Source organism: Microcaecilia unicolor, chromosome 1 (genome assembly GCF_901765095.1).
Source record: "Microcaecilia unicolor chromosome 1, aMicUni1.1, whole genome shotgun sequence".
Lineage (NCBI taxonomy): Eukaryota > Metazoa > Chordata > Amphibia > Gymnophiona > Siphonopidae > Microcaecilia > Microcaecilia unicolor.
This window is the reverse complement of record NC_044031.1, coordinates 5,424,099-5,445,391: the sequence shown is the minus strand read 5'-3', so window position 1 is coordinate 5,445,391 and position 21,293 is coordinate 5,424,099. Positions and strand designations below refer to the sequence as shown.

The 21,293-nt window shown below is 45.1% G+C and overlaps 1 protein-coding gene and 1 pseudogene across 1 annotated transcript; both read right to left on the bottom strand.

Moving 5' to 3' along the window:
• LOC115462307 overlaps window positions 1-21,293 on the bottom strand; it is a 759,864-nt pseudogene that overhangs the window by 312,214 nt on the left and 426,357 nt on the right.
• On the bottom strand, window positions 1,606-3,901 carry LOC115462356 (gastrula zinc finger protein XlCGF26.1-like; the record flags this gene model as incomplete). Its single annotated transcript, XM_030192369.1, has 2 exons — window positions 1,606-2,980; window positions 3,036-3,901. Coding segments are annotated over 2 exons (1,212 nt in total), but the record flags the coding sequence as incomplete, so codon positions are not given.

Genomic DNA, 21,293 nt, shown 5'->3' with positions numbered 1-21,293 from the left:
TACACGGATAATTCAACCAAAATAATCTCCCAATTGCAACACAATAGGACTCAATTTAAGAAAAGTTTGACGCCTCTTTTGAGTTACTTTGGTTACATCTGGATATATTCTTATTTGAGAATTAAGAAACATTTCCTTTCTATGCCTGAAAAATAGTTTTAATATCCAGTCCCTGTACAAAGACTTCCTGCATGACTGCAGGCATAGGCGGTGGTTCTCTCAACTCTGGGCTGAAGCAGGGGAGACGTTTCTCCTTTCTCCGTCTTCTCCGGCAGCGAAACTCCACAGCCCACCTGCTGTCCCGTTACAACAAAGCAGTCCATCGTCCCAGTTGCGGGGAAGGCGGCTGCCACAGGACCTGGTCTTTGCCTGCCTCTTCGTTTGGGCATTTTAAGGTAAAAGTTGTTTAAGGAAATTTAAAGCACTTATATTTGGGTTCAGGAGCTGCTTCAGTGCACTCCCTTCAGGTCGCCATCTTGGATTCCACAACATATTGGATTTCCTATGTGTACTTACTACAGAGCTTATATCAAATCTGATCATGTTATGATCACTGTTATCAAGCAACCCCAGCACCATTACCTCCTGAACCAGATCATGCTCCACTAAGCACTAGGTCTAGAATTGTTCCCCCTCTTGTAGGTTCCTGAACCAGCTGCTCCATAAAGCAGTCCTTGACTTCATCAAAATAAAATTGGTGCACGTCAATTTTGGGCCTGAGACCTTACCGCCACCCATTGACTCAGTGGTAGGGTTTCAAGCGTTAACCGAGTGGTAATGGTCTAAGTGCGTAGAATGATGATTACCGCCCAGTTTCCACCATGCACCAAAAATAGAAATAATTATCTGACACGCGTAGTGGACACATGTAAAAATTAAAATTACTGCCCAGGCCACACGGTAGCCGGGTGATGACTCCAAATTGATGCACATTGGGTGCTCGTAGGCGTCTACGCAGCTTAGTAAAAGGGCCCCAAGTTTTTGCAGGTGTTTAAGAGGCCAGTCTGAAATACGAAAAGAATATGAGAGTGCAGGACGTCTCCTAGAATAGTCATTACTGATTTTTTCTCGGCCATTTCAGCTTTCTAGTCGTTTCTTCCTCCACTCCTAGATATTTATATGTACCTTCCTGTGTGGATCATTCGGTGGTTTCTATTACTACTACTTATCATTTCTATAGCTTCTTGAGGTTTACCTTCTAACAGAAGCTTTTATTACACTCAGTGCATGTAAATGGCTTCACTCCTGTGTGAATTCTCTGGTGCATTATCATGTATTTCTTCAACCCTGGTGCAGATAAATGGTTTCATTCCTGTGTGGATTCTCCAGTGTCTGTTGAGTGTTCTGTTAATATGTGTCCCAGCTTGAGACCCATCCACTGGAATGGTGGTGGGCCAAGTTACATAGCTTAAACTGCTGAAAAGCACTGACTAGGCCTAAAACTCTGATGATGGACTTGTTGCTGAGCACCTGCAGGAGCAGGGCTGCTTGATAAGCCTTATTAGAATTTAGTGTGACATTCAAAAGCAGTGCAAAAGCCAAGATCAAGGAATTGATGGCTAAAATCCTAAAAAGTTTGGTTCAGAACATGGAGTCTGTTGCAGTTAAAATGGCTCCCAGAGTCACAAGATACAAAAAAAAACCTGATCTCTCTATATTAGGAAAGATGTTTACAAGTCCGGAAATTGACGTTATTAAGTAATATCAGAAAGGAGGGGCAGGTGGGCACCTGACCTGCGGTTAAGTATGATTCATAGATGAAAAAAAAATAGAAAAAAAAGTCTTTCTCCATTGAGTTGTATGGACTGCAAATACTATATAAGGACTGTGAATCTGAGCTAAAATCGGAGTCCTTCCCCTACGCTTGTCAGACGGCGAAGCTACGGTCCGTTGAACCCAGAATTTGACTGATGTGTGCAACAGCTGGCAGTTTCATTTGGTGAGAATAAAAGACTATCTTTATCACTAAACTCCTCCAGTCTCAGTTTCAATCTCTTCATTATCTATTTGTCTCTTTAAACTGTATCACATAAATACTACACACACAAGTGAATTATCTTTCACTCATGTAGACATTATGTGGGAAAATAAATGGCCAAAGATTCACATAGATCCTAGAAGACAGAAAGTCGAGGTCATGGGAATTAGATTTGAACTGCGCCTTCTGTCACCCCCTCTACACCTCTGTGTCCGAAGGCACTCCTTTGGTCCCCTGTTCACCTCACCGTGGAAAGGGGTTCCGCGGAGGTCTACAGAGGGGTGGATAAAACAACTCCTAAATAAACAGTTCCTTTTTTAGTAAAGCTTTTACCACACTCAGTACATGCAAAAGGCTTCACTCCTCTGTGGATTATCTGGTGTATTATCATGTATTTCTTTGTGAAGATTTTGCCACAGTCAGTGCATAGAAATAGTTTTCCTCCTGAATGCATTCTCTGGTGTATGGCAAGTGTACCACACTCACTACATGTAAATAACTTCACTCTCATGTGAAAGCTATGGTGTAATGAAGCTTTTACCACACTCAGAACATTTAAATGGTTTCACTCCTGTGTGGATTCTCTGGTGCTGTATCATGTATTGCTTCAACCTCAAGCATTTGCCACACTCATTTCATAGAACTGGTTTTACTTCTCAGTGGCTTCTCTGGTGCATAGTGAGTGTTTCCTTGTCAATGAAGGTCTTACCACACTCAGTACATGTAAATGGCTTCACTCCTGTGTGAACTCTGTGGTGCCTCGCAAGATGTCCCTTCTTAGTGAAAGTTTTACCACACTCAGAACATCTAAATGGCTTCACTCCTGCATGGATTCTCTGGTGTTTTGTGAGGTTTACCTTCTGAATGAAGCTTATATTACACTCACTGCAGATGAATGGTTTCATTCCTGTGTGGATTCTCTGGTGTTGTGTGAGGCCTGTTTTATGACTGAAGCTTTTATTACACTCAGTGCAAATAAATGGTTTGATGCCTTTTTGGATTCTCCAGTGTCTTCTGAGTGCTTCTTTCACAGTAAAGCTTCTACCACACTCAGTACTTGCAAAAGGCTTTACTCTGGTGTTTTGTGAGGCTTATCTTCTGACTGAAGCTTTTATTACATTCACTGCAGCTGAATGGTTTCATTCCTGTGTGGATTCTCTGGTGTCTGGTGAGGTGTTCCTTCCGATTGAAGTTTTTATTACACTCACTGCAGATGAATGGTTTCATTCCTGTGTGGATTCTCTGGTGTATTGTGAGGCCTGTTTTCTGACTGAAGCTTTTATTACACTCAGTGCAGATGAATGGTTTCACTCCTGTGTGGATTCCCTGGTGTATTGTGAGGTTTACCTTCTGACTGAAGCTTTTATTACACTTAGTGCAGATGAATGGTTTCACTCCTGTGTGGATTCCCTGGTGTATTGTGAGGTTTACCTTCTGACTGAAGCTTTTATTACACTCAGTGCAGATGAATGGTTTCATTCCTGTGTGGATTCTCTGGTGTTCTGTGAGGCTTGTTTTATGACTGAAACTTTTATTACACTCATTGCAGAAATATGGTTTCACTCCTGTGTGGATTCTCTGGTGTTCTGTGAGGTGTCCTTTCCGACTGAAGCTTTTATTACACTCAGTGCAGACGAATGGTTTCATTCCTGTGTGGGTTCTCTGGTGTTCTGTGAGGTATTTCTTCCGAATGAAGCTTTTATTACATTCAGTGCAGATGAATGGTTTCATTCCTGTGTGGATTCTCTGATGTTCTGTGAGGCTTGTTTTATGACTGAAGCTTTTATCACACTCAGTGCAGATGAATGGTTTAATTCCTGTGTGGATTCTCTGGTGTATTGTGAGACTTGATTTATGAGTGAAGCTTTTATTACATTCAGTGCAAATGAATGGTTTCATTCCAGTGTGGATTCTCTGGTGTTGTGTGAGGTGTCCCTTCTGACTGAAGCTTTTATTACACTCAGTGCAGTTAAGTGGTTTCATTCCTTTGTGGATTCTCTTGTGCATTGGGAGGTTTCTTTTCCAGCAAGCACTTGTACCACTGTCAGCAGAAGTACACAAGCTTTCATTTTTCTGAATTTTCTGGTACTTTGAGAGGTCTGTCTTTCTGCAAAAGACTTTTTCAGGTTTAGTAGTAGTCATTGATTCTTCACCACTCTGAGCTGTTTTATGATCTGTGAATGTTTCTCTATGGCTAAATTCTTTCTTACATTCAGCACTTGAAACTAGTATCTCTTCTGGGTGGAAGTTTGCATTTCTTATGATGTTTTCTTCCTGATTTAAGCTTTTGTCACAACTAGGACATGAAGATAAGGTCTCATCAGTGTCATATTTTTCTAAATAAATAAAAAAAAGAGCATTGTATAGTACTGTAGAAGAACAGCAGTTTAACGAGTTCAATAAAAAATCTCCCTAAGAATGCCAGAGTCATAGTTATTGAAGGTTTTACAGACAGGAATCGAAACAATACTCCAATGAAAACAGAAGAATCTTAGAAACAGACCCACCCCAGGTACTAATGTCATCTCGCCATCACTCATTATCAGTCACACCGGCTTCCTGTAGTGGGACTCACCCAGATTTTAAGAATAACGGGAAACCCTTACCTAGAGACATCAGGATCTCATAGTTCTCCTTCATCACCTCCCTCCAAAGCTCCTTCTGCTCCTCATCTAAATACTCCCACTCCTCCTGGGAGAAAGAGACAGAGACGTCCTCAAATGTCACCCGCATCTGAAACACAAACCAGAAACACAGTCAGGGACACGGGAGGTGCTCAGAATGCATTAGATTTCAGCTTCTGCCTTTGTTTTTGGGGTTGTAACTGTGCAGATTTTTTTAAAATTCAGCTTTATCTATCTTTTTGTGTAGAATTCCCCCGGCATTAACACCCAGCTCTTCTGTTCTCCAGGACTGACTCCACCTAAGCCGTCTCCCAGCTCAGGTTTGATTACCCCATCCCCTCAGTAATCTCAGTCTCCAACTAGTATGAACCCCTCCCTAAGAAGGCTGACCCCCCCTTCCACCCAGCAGTTTTCTCTGCCCCGACTTTTATTTCTTTTTTTACTCATTCCAAGAATCCCACCTCCCAGATAGGGTTACCATATTTTGTCCCCCAAAAAGGACACATGCCCCACCCACCACACTGAGCCCCGCCCCCATTTCACGCCCTCGTTCCGCCCCGTCACAATTTCTCCTCCCCCCTGTCACACACCCCGTCAGCCCCCTCCCTTTACCTTACTACTGCCCTGGTGGTCTAGTGACCTCTTTGGGGCAGGAAAGAGCCCCCTCTTTCCTGCCTGGAGCGCTGCCCTGCATGCAACCTTCCTGTTGCTGATCTCTGTGCTGCATCGGCACCGAGATCAGCAACATTCCGATGCATTCCAGCTGAAACTGAACGCAGAGAAAACCCAATGCCTAATACTTACCTCCCAATACAATACGAGTAAATTTACCACCATCAATACACCAAAATTAAATCTGCCAATCTCAAATACCTTAAAAATCCTTGGATTTACTATTGACTGGCATCATTCATGATGTATTGTAAGCCACACTGAGCCTGCAAAGAGGTGGGAAAATGTGGGATACAAATGCAATAAATAATAATAATAATAATAACAGGAATGATGCATGCAGGGCTGCGCTCCGGGCAGGAAAAAGGGGGCTCTTTCCTGCCCCGAAGGCGGAAGAGGTCACTAGACCACCAGGGCTGTAGTAAGTAAGGGGAGGGGAGGCTAGCAATCTGCCCGTTTGTCCGGATTTCTGGACAAACGGGCAGGCTGGCGGCACAAATCCAGACAAGCGGGCAGATTGGCAAAACCCGCCCAGTTGCCCGGACATGTCCTCAAAAAGAGGACATGTCCGGGTAAATCCGGACATATGGTAACCCTACTCCCAGAGCACACAAATCCCATACCACTGTGTATTGCTTCAGTACTGCAGCCTGCTCACTTGATCACCACAGACTGCTCAAAGACTAAAATACTACAGATTCTTTTAGATTTGTCTTGGGTAAATGAAACTCTTTATTTGCACTTTAATTGGAGAGTGTATAAGTCATTACTGTTACTGCATCACAATGATTACTACTACTACTATTACTACTATTTAGCATTTCTATAGCGCTACAAGGCATACGCAGCGCTGCACAAACATAGAAGAAAGACGGTCCCTGCTCAAAGAGCTTACAATCTAATAGACAAAAAATAAATAAAGTAAGCAAATCAAATCAGTTAATGTGAACGGGAAGGAAGAGAGGAGGGTAGGTGGAGGCGAGTGGTTACAAGTGGTTACGAGTCAAAAGCAATGTTAAAGAGGTGGGCTTTCAGTCTAGATTTAAAGGTGGCCAAGGATGGGGCAAGACGTAGGGGCTCAGGAAGTTTATTCCAGGCGTAGGGTGCAGCGAGACAGAAGGCGCGAAGTCTGGAGTTGGCAGTAGTGGAGAAGGGAACAGATAAGAAGGATTTATCCATGGAGCGGAGTGCACGGGAAGGGGTGTAGGGAAGGACGAGTGTGGAGAGATACTGGGGAGCAGCAGAGTGAATACATTTATAGGTTAGTAGAAGAAGTTTGAACAGGATGCGAAAACGGATAGGGAGCCAGTGAAGGGTCTTGAGGAGAAATAAACACACTAATCGAGTACATTACTAAAGGAAGGCTATAGAAAAGTAAAATAAGAAAGATATATATACACATATATCATCACTGGTCAGGAATTACATCATTCAGGCCCTTATCTCATCAGCTGGGGGGCCCGTTGCAGCGAAAGCCTGAAGCATCCAGACCAGGTACAAGTCTTTTCTGCACGATGCATCCATCCACAGAATGAGCCCCAAGGCTCCGCTGCAAAAAGCCCCCTTTTTATTAAAGCTTATCCAGGTACGTGAGGATTCAGTCAAATGCTCTCAGTTCAGGTAAACAAACCACTGGCCAGGTGACTTATCTACCGAACCTCAAACATACCCCGCCTCCCTCCTGCACAAGCTGGCTTCAGAGGTATTCCAACCTGTTCCTGAGAGGTGCCTTATCTCCTACACCTCCCTTCTGCTCAAGCTAGCTTCAGGGACATACATTGTTCCTGAGAGATGCCTTATCTCATTCCTTCCAGCCTGTTCTTTGAGATATACCAGGCAAGTAAAATACAGAAGAGTTTAAAATGTATTATCGATCAAAGTAAGACTGAAAGCAATTCTTAATATTTTCCATCACACTCTGTCAATCTGCAGCGCCCCCCCCCCCCCCCCCCCCCCCCAGCAGTAAAAACACCCAGAGCTCTCTCTCACACTGCACACACTGGTTCTCTTTCTGAAATCCTTCTTGCCCCCAGCACCGGCCCAGTGGGTCGCGGGTCAATCCCCCCCACACCTGGTGGGAAATGACCGGGGAGGGGGGGAGTCCTTGGTGGGAGCTGTCCAGGTGGGAACTCGCCTGATACCATGATTAGCCCCAGGAAGGTAGGGGGCAAGAAATGAAATGGAACAAGGAGAGCGGTGCCACAGGAGGGCAGGTGCACACTGGGGGTGGGGGGGAGAAGGGCTCAGTGTATGAGTTCTGCACAGTCATCTGTTTTAAATGGCTATGCACAGGCGATCAGCAGGTTCTCCAACTCACTGTAAACTAGATACCTGCCCCAACTACCTAATGAAATCCGCCCCTGACCGCTTCATAGCAGACCTCACATCCCACCTAAACTACATGCTTCAGCAAGGTCTCTTCCCTAAGGAAACCAGCGATATCCTGCTCACTCCAATACCAAAAGACACCAAGAAAACCCCCCAAATCAAATCACTATCGTCCAGTAGCATCCATTCCGATGTCAGTCAAACTGATGGAAAGCATGGTATCCAAACAACTTAGAGATTATATAAACAAATTCTCAATATTACACGAATCACAGTCAGGTTTTCGTCCCCTCCACAGCAGAGAAACAGTACTACTCACTCTCCTAGCCAAATTCAAGCAGGAAATAGCAATAGGCAAAAACATCCTCCTCCTCCAATTCGACATGTCTAGTGCATTCGACATGGTAAACCATAATATATTAATAAGATTACTAGATAAGTTTGGGATTGTTGGAAACATACATAGCTGGATCAAGGGTTTCCTAACCACAAGAACATAGCAAGTAAAATCAAACTTAAACATATCATCACCATGGAAATCAGACTGCGGAGTACCACAAGGATCACCGTTATCACCAATCCTCTTCAACCTAATGATGGCCCCTCTAGCCAAGACCTTATCCAACCATGGCCTTAACCCTTTCATCTATGCCGACGATGTCACAATATACATTCCTTACAAATCTAAACTGACAGAAATCACTAACGAAATCAAGAACAGCATGAACATCATGTACTGTTGGGCAAATGCATTTCAACTAAAACTCAACAAAAAAAAACTACACTGTCTTGTCATCTCATCCCAACACAACGCCGACAACCCCACAATTATCAACACCCCAGATTACACCCTCCCCGTCTCAGACAGCGTTACAATGGACTGCAACTTAACACTAGAGAGCCAAGTGACATCCACAAGAAAGAAAATGTTCCACTCAATGTGGAAACTCAAACGAATGAAACAATTCTTCCCGAGGGAAACTTCTCGCAACCTGATACAATCAATGGTACTAAGCCATGTAGACTACTGCAATGGAATTTATGCGGGATGCAAAGAACAAACCTTAAACAAACTTCAGACCGCTCAAAACACGGCAGCTAGGCTTATCTTCGGAAAAACACGATTTGAAAGCACAAAACTCCTCCACGGAAAACTACACTGGCTCCCAATCAAAGAACGCATTGCTTTCAAAATCTGCACTCTGGTTCACAAAATTATCTACGGTGAAGCCCCGGGATACATGACAGAATTGATCGACCTACCAACTAGAAACACATCCGAATCAACACGAACGTACCTAAATCTGCACCACCCAAGCTGCAAAGGACTGAAATACAAATCAACTTACGCATCCAGTTTTTCCTACATAAGCACACAACTGTGGGACGCTCCCAGAGTGCACTCTGACCTTCCCACACAGTAATCCCTCCTAGGAAGCACTACAGCTCCCAGAGTGCAAAAGGCTTGAAAACTACGAACGACTACCTAAACATCCGGAGAACACTAAAAACCTACCTGTTTAAAAAGTCATACCCTACCGATTCAACATAAATGCCTGATCTCAGCAACACAACAAAACTAAAGAACGTAATGAATATAACACATCTTCCGTTATATGATTCCCTAGTGTGGCTGTGCCACAACATCACTTTGTATTTGTTTACACCAGAGTCTGCAAACGCCTTCACGTTACTATGTCAGTCACATTGAGCCTGCAAATAGGTGTGGAAATGTGGGATCAAATGTAACAAATAAATAATACTGTTAGGTGTGGGGTTTTTTTTAGTTGATGGAGACCTTTATATGCCTGTTTTTTGGCTGAGCTCTGTGGTTTATAATTTCCTGGGGGTTTTTAGCACATATTTTTTAATGATTTGCATCACCATTGTAGCTGTGTTAGTACAATTTATATATTTAGTAGTGTTGTCCACGTGGGTGTTGTCTACAGACCTCCGACACAATTGGAGGAATTAGATAAAGACCTGATCGCAGATATACAAAAGTTGGGAAGCAAGAGAGAGGTGCTGTTGCTGGGAGATTTCAATGTAGATTGGAAGGTTCCGTCTGCGGAATCGGAAAGAAGTAGAGGGATCATGGATGCTTTCCAAAGTGTTTTGCTCAGATGGAACCCACGAGGGAGGGAGCGACACTGGATCTGGTGCTCACAAATGGGGATAGCGTGTCAAATATCCGAGTGGGTGCCCACCTGGGCAGCAGTGACCATCAAACGGTTTGGTTTGATATGACAGCTAAAGTGGAGAGCGGCCACTCAAAACTCAAAGTCCTGGATTTCAAGCGTGCTGACTTTAGTAAAATGGGGGAATACCTGAGGAAGGAGATGATGGGCTGGGAGGAAATATGAGAAGTGGAAGGACAGTGGTCCAGGCTGAAAGAAGCTATAAATAGGGCCACAAACCTTTATGTAAGGAAAGTAAATAAAAGCAAGAGAAAAAGGAAACCAATATGGTTCTCCAAGCAAGTGGTTGAGAAAATAAAGGCTAAAGAGTTGGCGTTCCAGAAATACAAAAAAACTCAAGAAAAGGAGCACGAAGAGGAATACCGGATGAAACTGAAAGAAGCCAGGAGAGCGATACGTCTGGCGAAAGCACAGACGGAAGAACAAATGGCTAGAAATGTAAGGAGGGGTGACAAAAATTTCTTCAGCTATATTAGTGAAAGGAGAATGACTAAAAAGGGAATTGGGAGACTAAAAGATACTGCGAACCGCTATGTGGAAAATGATGAAGAAAAAGCAAATTTGCTAAATAGATACTTTTGTTCTGTTTTCACAGAGGAAAATCCTGGAGAAGGACCACGATGGACTGGAAATAATACAATTGAGAATGAAGTGGATAGAGCACCGTTCACGGAAGAAAGTGTGTATCAACAACTTGAAAAGCTAAAGGTGGACAAAGCCATGGGACCGGACGGGATCCACCCCAGGATATTGAGGGAGCTCAGAGAGGTTTTGGCGGGTCCTCTTAAAGATTTGTTTAATATATCCTTGCAGACGGGAAAGGTTCCGAGGGATTGGAGAACGGCGGAGGTGGTCCCTCTTCACAAAAGTGGTGATAGGGAAGAAGCTGGAAACTACAGGCCGGTAAGCCTCACTTCGGTTATTGGAAAAGTAATGGAAGCGATGCTGAAGGAAAGGATAGTGAATTTTCTGGAAGCCAATAAGTTGCAAGATCCGAGACAACATGGTTTTACCAAAGGGAAATCATGCCAAACGAATCTCATTGAGTTCTTTGATTGGGTGACAGGAGAATTGAATCAGGGACGAGCTATGAACGTGATCTACTTAGATTTCAGCAAAGCTTTTGACATGGTTCCCCACAGGAGGCTCTTAAATAAACTGGAGGGGCTGAAGATAGGACCTGAAGTGGTGAACTGGATTAGGAACTGGTTGACGGACAGATGACAGAGGGTGATGGTGAATGGAATTCGCTCGGAGGAAGGAAAGGTGAGTAGTGGAGTGCCTCAGGGATCGGTGCTGGGGCCGATTCTATTCAATATATTTGTGAGTGACATTGCCGAAGGGTTAGAAGGTAAAGTTTGCCTATTTGCGGATGATACTAAGATCTGTAACAGAGTGGACACCCCGGAGGTAGTGGAAAACATGAAAAAGGATCTGAGGAAGCTAGAAGAATGGTCTAAGGTTTGGCAATTAAAATTCAATGCGAAGAAATGCAAAGTGATGCACTTAGGGAATAGAAATCCGCGGGAGACGTATGTGTTAGGCAGGGAGAGTCTGATAGGTAGGGGCGGAGAGAGGGATCTTGGGGTGATAGTATCTGAGGATTTGAAGGCGACGAAACAGTGTGACAAGGCGGTGGCCGTAGCTGGAAGGTTGTTAGGCTGTATAGAGAGAGGTGTGACCAGCAGAATAAAGGGGGTGTTGATGCCCCTGTATAAGTTGTTGGTGAGGCCCCACCTGGAGTATTGTGTTCAGTTTTGGAGGCCGTATCTTGTTAAGGACGTAAAAAGAATTGAAGCGGTGCAAAGAAAAGCTACGAGAATGGTATGGGATTTGCGTTACAAGACATATGAGAGACTTGCTGAACTAAACATGTATACTCTGGAGGAAAGGTGAAACAGGGGTGATATGATACAGACGTTCAAATATTTGAAAGGTATTAATCCGCAAACGAACCTTTTCCGGAGATGGAAAGGTGGTAGAACGAGAGGACATGAAATGAGATTGAAGGGGGGCAGACTCAAGAAAAATGTCAGGAAGTATTTTTTCACGGAGAGAGTAGTGGATGCTTGGAATGCCCTCCCGCGGGAGGTGGTGGAAATGAAAACGGTAACGGAATTCAAACATGCGTGGGATAAGCATAAAGGAATCCTGTGCCGAAGGAATGGATCTTCAGGAGCTTAGTCAAGATCGGGAGGCGGGGCTGGTGGTTGGGATGCGGGGATAGTGCTGGGCAGACTTATACGGTCTGTGCCAGAGCCGGTGGTTGGGAGGCAGGGCTGGTGGTTGGGAGGTGTGGATAGTGCTGGGCAGACTTATACGGTCTGTGCCAGAGCCGGTGGTTGGGAGGAGGGGCAGGTGGTTGGGAGGTGGGGATAGTGCTGGGCAGACTTATACGGTCTGTGCCCTGAAGAGCAAAGTAGGGTATACAAAAAGCAGCAAATATGAGTTATCTTGTTGGGCAGACTGGATGGACCGTGCAAGTCTTTTTCTGCCGTCATCTACTATGAAAAAGGCCCGTTTCTGACAGAAATGAAACGGGCGCTAGCAAGGTTTTCCTCGGAGTGTGTATGTTTGAGAGAGTGTGTGTGAGATTGAGTGTGTGAGAGAGAGTGAATGTGCGAGTGTGTGTGTGTGACAGAGAGAGAGTGAGACTTGGTGCGAGTGTGTCCGTGAGAGAGAGAGTGTGTGTGTGAGAATCAGTGAGTGCCAGGGGCCCCTCCCTCCTCCGTCCCAGTTCCAGGGTCCCTCCCTCCGTCCCTTCGAGTTCCAGGGTCATCCCCCCTCCCTCCCTCCCTCCGAGTAGACACTCATGGCCAAACCGGATTATCTCGGCCGCCTCAAGTTTCTGGCTTGAGGCTTCATTCGAACGTTGGAGGTGCCTTTTATATATAGAGATGATTTATATTAAACATTTTTCTGTATTCATTGACGAAGACCCTGGTAGTGTGAAACATGTCCCTGTCAAGCTTTTAACTATTTATGTATTTATTATTTGATTGGTTGTGAATACATTTTGGATAATTTTTAACCTCTACGATCTGCTGTTTTGTCTTTTATTTATAACATACTGTAAGATAAGCATCGCCATGCTGCAATAGATCAGAGGTCCATCAAGCCCAGCATCCTGTTTCCAACAGTGGCCAACCCAGGTCATAGGTATTTATTTATTTATTTATTGCATATGTATCCCACATTTTCCCACCTCTTTGCAGGCTCAATGTGTCTTACAATATATCGTGGATAGTGCAAATGAGAAGAGAATAGACATTTGGTATTACAGAAGGATGTTGGGTTGCATGGTAATGGAATGCATGATAGTAATATAACAGAAGGCATTATTAACAATTCTGGATATATGTGGGGGTACCTGGCAAGATCCCAAAACAGTAAAACAGAATGATGCCCCAAAGTCTTTGCATTTTTGGAAAGAATAAACAAGCGATCAGTTTCTGTTCCACAAGAAAGCAAATTGCAAAAAAGGGAAGGGGGACAAGATTTCATGTAGGACCTTTCTGTGGTTACAATCAAAGCAGTTTACATATTAAATAAAGGAGGAGCAGCTGCGGTGGGAGAAGGGAATCAGGAAGAAAAGCTGCAGGGAATAAAGAGCCCCAGGAATGGATTGTGCAGTGCCAGGCTCATTTCTTCTTGTGCGTGTGTGGCATTGCCTGGCACTGCATCCCCTGCTGCCCACCTCCTGCCAGTAAGGAGAGGAGAATCAGGAAGAAGAGCCTGAGGGGCTACAGCAGGGAATGGATTGAGCAGTGCCAGGGTCATTTCTTCTTCTGTGTGTGTGGCATTGCCTGGCACTGCATCCCCTGCTGCCCACCTCTTGCCAGTCTCCTACCTGCTCCATCCTCCTGCCCTTCTCCAGCTCCTCTGTGAATGTCTCCTGGGCTGCAGGGATGGGTTTCTCTAGATGCCACTGATCAGTTTCTTTACCAAGTGCTTCTGAAACAGGAAGTCTGTGCAAGGGGCAAAGGAAGAGAGACTGAGCCTGAGAGATCTCCCCCAGCCTTGTGCAGGGCAATATGACACTGGCTGGGCAGGGCAGGGCTGGGCTGATGTGTTATTTACTGATTCATTCACAGGATCAAGGAGGAGTCAGTAAGGTCCTGGCAGAGAAATAGAACAGGCCAGTGAACTGCACTGCACATTTTCACCCCTGAATGGCTCAGTGTCCCCACAATTAAAAAAAAAAAAAGAAGAACAAAAGGTCAGTTTGTGCAGGACAGAGTGGGTGTGTCACATTGCACTCTGGGAGCTGTAGTCCTTCCTAGGAGGGATTACTGTGGAGGAGTATCAGAGTGCACTCTGGGAGCTGTAGTACTTCCTATGAAGGATTACTGTGTGACATGTCACAATGCACTCTGGGAGCTGTAGTCCTTCCTAGGAGGGATTACTGTGGAGGAGTATCAGAGTGCACTCTGGGAGCTGTAGTACTTCCTATGAAGGATTACTGTGTGACATGTCACAATGCACTCTGGGAGCTGTAGTCCTTCCTAGGAGGGATTACTGTGTGGGAGGCTCAGAGTGCACTCTGGGAGCTGTAGTCCTTCCTAGGAGGGATTACTGTGTCGGAGTGTTACAGTGCACTCTGGGAGCTGTAGTACTTCCTAGGAGGGATTACTGTGGAGGAGTGACAGAGTGCACTCTGGGAGCTGTAGTCTTTCCTAGGAGACATTAATGTGTAAGAATGTCACAGTGCACACTGGGAGTTGTAGTGCTTCCCGAGGGATTACTGTGTGGGAGGCTCAGAGTGCACTCTGGGAGCTGTAGTCCTTCCTAGAAGGGATTACTGTGTGGGAGGGTCAGAGTGAACTCTGGGAGCTGTAGTCTTTCCTAGGAGAGATTAATGTGTAAGAATGTCACAGTGCACTCTGGGAGCTGTAGTCCTTCCTAGGAGGGATTACTGTGTGAGAGGGTCAAAGTGCACTCTGGGAGCTGTAGTGCTTCTTAGGAGGGATTACTGTAGAGTGTCAAGTGCACTCTGGGAGCTGTAGTGCATCCTAGGAGGGATTACTGTGGAGGAGTGTCAGAGTGCACTCTGGGAGCTGTAGTGCTTCCTAGGAGGGATTACTGTGGAGGAGTGTCAGAGTGCACTCTGGGAGCTGTAGTCCTTCCTAGGAGGGATTACTGTGTGAGAGGGTCAAAGTGCACTCTGGGAGCTGTAGTGCTTCCTTGGAGGGATTACTGTGGAGGAGTGTCAGAGTGCACTCTGGGAGCTGTAGTCTTTCCTTGGAGAGATTAATGTGTAAGAATGTCACAGTGCACTCTGGGCGCTGTAGTGCTTCCTAGGAGGGATTACTGTGTGGGAGAGTCAGAGTGCACTCTGGGAGCTGTAGTCCTTCCTAGGAGGGATTACTGTGTGGGAGGGTCAGAGTGCACTCTGGGAGCTGTAGTCCTTCCTAGGAGGGATTACTGCGTGGGAGTGTTACAGTGCACTCTGGGAGCTGTAGTGCTTCCTAGGAGGGATTACTCTGGAGGAGTGTCAGAGTGCACTCTGGGAGCTGTAGTCTTTCCTAGGAGAGATTAATGTGTAAGAATGTCACAGTGCACTCTGGGAGCTGTAGTCCTTCCTAGGAGGGATTACTGTGTGGGAGTGTCAGAGTGCACTCTGGGAGCTCTATTTCTTCTTTGAAGAGATCACTATGTGGGAGTTTTGTTTTTCCACAATACAGGGTATTCCCATAGGCGCCCCGTATTAGAGGCTTGGACAGGCTAAGCCTTCCCTGCTGTGCTCTGACGGGTTTAAATTGTTGATTTAACTCCATCCTCACAGTAGGAGCTGCAGTGAAAACCCTCTAGCCTTGTCCAGTTGTAGAAATTGGTTTATGGTTTGTTTACCTTACTGCAGGGAAAGTGGGGGGGGGGGGGGGGGGTTTGGCTGGAGGTGTCCTGGGTTGCCAGGGAGATATTTAACGAGGATGACTTCCTGACCTGTACTGAGGACAGATAGCAGCAGAATCATACTGGGCCAGCATGATGAGAAAAAGTCACCAGACAACAAAGGTAGAAAAGATCATTTTATTTTCATTATAGTGTTTGGAATATGTCTACTTTGAGAATCAGGTGCTCAACATTAAAAGTTTATATTTATTTACTTATTTATGGCATTTTATCCCACATGAATTAGGGTGTTTTGTGGCTCTACATGAGAATTGTGATATTATGATCCCTTGTTTCATATTGTTGACGGTCTGCATTTTCCGTATGGGTGGTGTATTGGTGTATTAGGTTCTGCCCAGTGTAATATTTATGGTACAGTAAGGTTCTGAGTGTGAATTTGCACAAATTTGTGCATAGTGTTTTACAGTTGAGCGATTGTGCTTAGAATATGCTTTGAGTAACCACTTTATTCTTTGACATATGATACATATCTAATATATAAATTTAATAAAAGATATTAATTGTGATTATTTTATTTTTATTTATTTATTTTTTCTGTGTGTTATCAGACAATTATGTATATAAGCTCCACCCCAGGCTCCACCCCCTAACCCTGCCCCCTTTAGCCTCCCCAAACAGTTGGGCCACCGACCGCCTATGGGTATTCCTGATCCTGCCATGGTTCAGTTTTTGCTAATGCCCCTGGATTCTGAGGTAAGAATCAGAAAGGGAAAGCTAAGGAAGATTTGGGACAGGTTACTATGCTACGCTGAGGACTTTAGCTGGATATTAAGAGGAGTTACCTAGGTAAATGTGCCACTAAAGGTATCCCCAACCGAAAACAAGGCTTCTGAATTTGACCCAAAGCATGTGAAATTCCAGTTCAAATCAAACATATAAATTGCCAGTGACCGTACTCACCCGCAAATGCCCAGTAGAGACCGAACGTTCAAGGAGAAAACACTCCAAACCCCGCCTCCACCAGCAGCTCCTGTTCCTGTACCAAACGTAGTGCAGCCAATAGGGAGGGGAGGGGGCGTGGAAATTGAAGGAGGACGTAATGCAGCCAATAGGGAGGGAAGGAGGGGGCGTGGACATCGGTGGGGGAGGGAGGGAGGATGGAGAAGAGAACCACCATGTACAAGGCAGTGTTGCCAGGTGGGCGGTTTTCCCGCCCAATTGGGCGGTTTTCCGCAACCCGCCGCGGGAAATTTTTGCCCGCGGCGGGTCGCGGTTTTTTGGGCTTCTTTTTCTTCTTTTATGCGGTTTTTCGGGCGGTTTTTTCGGCCGCGAGGGGCGGGGTTAGTGACGTTTTGGGCGGGGTTAGTGACGTTTTGGGCGGGGCCGGTGATGGGGGAGGCGGGGCCGGTGACGGGGGAGGCGGGGGCGGTGACGGCGGGGGCGGGGTTGATGACGGCGGGGGCGGGGGTGATGACGCGGGGGTGGGGATGTCAGGGGCGGGGTTTGAGTTTGGGCGGGTTTTGGGCTGTTTTTGGGCTGGATTGGGTGGGAAAAAAATTTTCCACCTGGCAACCCTGGTACAAGGGCACAGCAGGAACGACGAAGTGGCCGAGGCAACAAAAAAACCCGCAGCAGAAACCAAGCAGGGATCAAAAAACGTTCTGGGGCCAACAGAAAAAGGTAAACAGGTGCATTCACTCGCAGAACACACACGCATGAAGCAAAGACATAGCTGTCCCGCCCCTTTGGCTCACTGAACAGCACCAGTCAGCAGAAGGGGCGGAACAACAACAACAACATGTATGCAGGGAGGGGGGGAGGAAGACCTGCACGCGACTGAAAAACGAGCCTGCCTTTCAAACTGCTCTAACAACTGCCTAAAAGGAGACACTGAACCTCCACCGCCACACAGCTCCAACAACTGACTACAAGGAGACACTGAACCTCCAATGAGACAGGGAGTACTAACAGCTCACAAGCACTCTCTCTCACTCACTCACTCACTCACTCACACACAGAGACACACAAGCACACACACACTAGCTGCTCACTCTCACACTCACTGTCTCTTTTCCACAGAAACACACTTCATTTCTCACTCACTCTCACACACAGACCCACACACAATATTCTAAAAAGGAGAGGGGGACAACAACAACAAAAAACCCTGATTTGCAGCTTATAACAAATGGATATACAGAACCACTGACCACCACCACTGTGAGAGCTCACTCTCACGCTGTCTGTCTCTTTATCAGAGAGAAACACTTTCTTTCTCACTCACTCTCTGACCCAAACACACACGCACCCAATCAAACATATAAACGGCAAGTGACCAACTCACCTGCAAATGCACAGTAGAGTCACTCAGAACGTTAAGTGTAGAAGTCCAAGCACCGCCTCCAACAGCAGTACAGCCCAATAGGGAGAAGGGTTTGGACATGGGCGTGAAAATTGGAGGAGAAGGGAGCAGGGAGTGAAGGAGGGGGAGGGCAGGAGAGAGAGCAGGGTTGGTGGACCCGGGGGGGGGGGCATAGGAAAACAAAAAACTAGCCCATTGTTACGGGCTTAACGGCTAGTACACTGTAATCAACTCATATTGACTCACCACATAGGAAAAGACTTGTTGGCACAACCTTAGTCTAACCTCCAATCCTCCCCAGCCCATTTAATGTAATGGTGATACTTTTTTCTCCGTTATGAAACTTTTGTTTTTTCATTTCATCTTTTAATTCTTTACACTCAATGACTCAGTTCAAGAAGTTTTCAATGCATTACAAAAGCTGTGTAAATGTTTATCCACAGTTATCTTTGAAGCTTTCTCATCTGCTCAACAGTGCTGCCCATTTCACTGGATGTTTTTTTAGGCGCTGCTTCAAAAACAAATTCAGTTTACACCAGCACCAAGCTCTCCAATGGAGCTGGTTCTGTGCTTGACTGAGTTAGTCACTGAATGTATCTGCATAAAATTATCTAGATAACTTTAGGCAAGTCCCTCCATCATGACTAGATGTATTCAGCTAATTTTAGCAGTACTACTACTACTACTTAACATTTCTAAAGCACTACTAGGGTTACGCAGCGCTGTACAATTTAACATAAAAGGACAGGCCCTGCTCAAAGAGCTTACAATCTAGAAGACAAGTGAACGGTCAGTCCGATAGGGGCAGTCAAATTGGGGCCGTCTGGATTTCCTGAAAGGTAAGAGTTAGGTGCCGAACGCAGCATTGAAGAGGTGGGCTTTGAGCAAAGACTTGAAGATGGGCAGGGAGGGGGCTTGGCGTATGGGCTCAGGAAGGTTGTTCCAAGCATAGGGTGAGGCGAGGCAGAATGAGCGGAGCCTGAAGTTGGCGGTGGTGGAGAAGGGTACTGAGAGGAGGGATTTGTCCTGTGAACGGAAGTTTCAGGCGGGAACGTAAGGGGAGATGAGGGTAGAAAGGTAGTGAGGGGCAGCAGACTGAGTGCATTTGTAGGTAAGAAGGAGAAGCTTGAATTGAATGCGGTATCTGATCGGAAGCCAGTGAAGTGACCTGAGGAGAGGGGTGATATGAGTATATCGGTTCTGGCGGAATATGAGACGTGCAGCAGAGTTCTTAACAGATTGAAGGGGGGATAGATGGCTAAGTGGGAGGCCGGTGAGGAGTAAGTTGCAGTAGTCAAGGCGAGAGGTAATGAGAGCGTGGACGAGAGTTCGGGTGGTGTGTTCAGAGAGGAAAGGGCGAATTTTGCTGATGTTAAAGATTTGTACAGTAGTTAACATTAGGTCATGAGAACTTAAGCATTGCTGTTAGATAATATATATTTCTATTCTCCACCAATTACCTAGAAGGTAATAAGATAAGAATATGTAAAAAAAAAAAGGGGGGGGGAATTAAATACTATATTAGTTGAATTACATTAACCTGCACTGCAAGGTTTAAGGACATGTGCTCAGAACATAAAGACCATATATTTAGCTTTAAAATGTTTATTTATAATACAGGTAATGTAATAATGTTACAAGACAGTGGCAGTTTTTACGAATCTTTCACAAGTGAAATGTGCTTTGCAAGATTAAAAGTTCTGAATTATAGATTATGCTGGATAATGGTAACTCACTTCGATAGAGGCTGCTGGGTGGAGTGATGGAGATCCTTGCTGAAACAGGAGTCTTTTGTTGCAGAATTGTAGTTGGGGCCTGGAGAATCTTATCAGGATGTGCGTGAAGTCCAGCAGGACGCAGATCCCAAGAGCCAGCGCTGGGCATTTTTCCAGGTTTTGTATATTTTCTTGCTGGACCCTAGGCTGAAGTCAGGTGGGGTGTCTGAGAACTGGCTTCATCTGGTTTTTAGATGGGGCATGGTAACTGGTCCCATGTTTAATGACATCATAAGACTTTCTGTCTGGACATCTGCTGTGATATACACATCCATTGTCTGAGAGTAAGTGGGCTTCTTTTATCTGATTAGATAGGTAGAGGGGCTTTTCAGTCTGAGTCATTGTCTGAGAATAGGTGGAGTTTCACTGTCTTTTGTTAACTGTAGTCTCTGTGATTGCTGTCCATCTTCAGAGTTTTATTCTTTGGAGATGTGTTGATGGACTTAGGTATCCACCTAGCTAGTTTTTGTTATCAGTAGTTTCCAGGGGCAAGGGGGAAAGTAAAGTTTTTGCATCTGTATATATTTTATATATTCATTTGTATCTGATCCAGCAAAATCAATAACTCTGACAATTAAACTCATATCATGCTACACTGCCATACTGGGACAGACTGAATGTCCATCAAGCCTAGCATCCTGCGGCCAATCCAGGTTACAAGTACCTGGCAAGATCCCAAAACAGTACATTTTATGATGCTTATCCTAGAAACAAGCAGTGGATTTTTCCAAATCCATTTTAATAATGGCGTATGGATGTTTCTTTTAGGAAGCCACATCAGACATACTGATTTTGATAAAATGGGGGAATACCTGAAGAAGGCGCAGTTGGCATGGGAAGGCATAGGAGAAGTAGAAAAACAGTGGTCCAAGCTAAAGGCTGCTCTAAATATGGCGACTGATCTTTTTGTGAGGAAAGTAAACAAAAACAAGAGAAGCAGGAAGCCTATATTTATTTATTTATAGCATTTATACCCCGCACTTTCCCACTCGATAGCAGGTTCAGTGCGTCTTACAATGTATGTGTACAAAGTATCACAGAGATAGCACAATGTATGGGTACAAAGTATCTTAGAGGTAATACAATGTATGGGTAAAAAGTATCATAAAGATAATACAATTGTATAGAGAAGGACAAGAGGAAGAAACGTGGGGGGAAGGATTGAGGCATGTTTTATGTTAGTGGTGTAGATTAGGGTCGTAACTTAAGTTGGGTCGTTAGGATAGACTTGTTTGAAGAGGTGTGTTTTCAGCACCTTTCGGAAGCGTAGATGTTCGGATTAATCTTAGTATGGCGTTCCAAAGTTGGCTGCCTATAACGGAGAAGTTGGATGCGTAGTAGGTTTTGTATTTGAGATCTTTGCAATTAGGCAGGTGAAGGTTGAGATATGTTCGAAAAGATTTGGACCCATTCCTGGCTGGAAGGTCGATTAGATTGGTCATGTAACTTGGACATTCTCCATGGAGGATCTTGTGGATCAGTGTGTGGACTTTGAAGTTTATT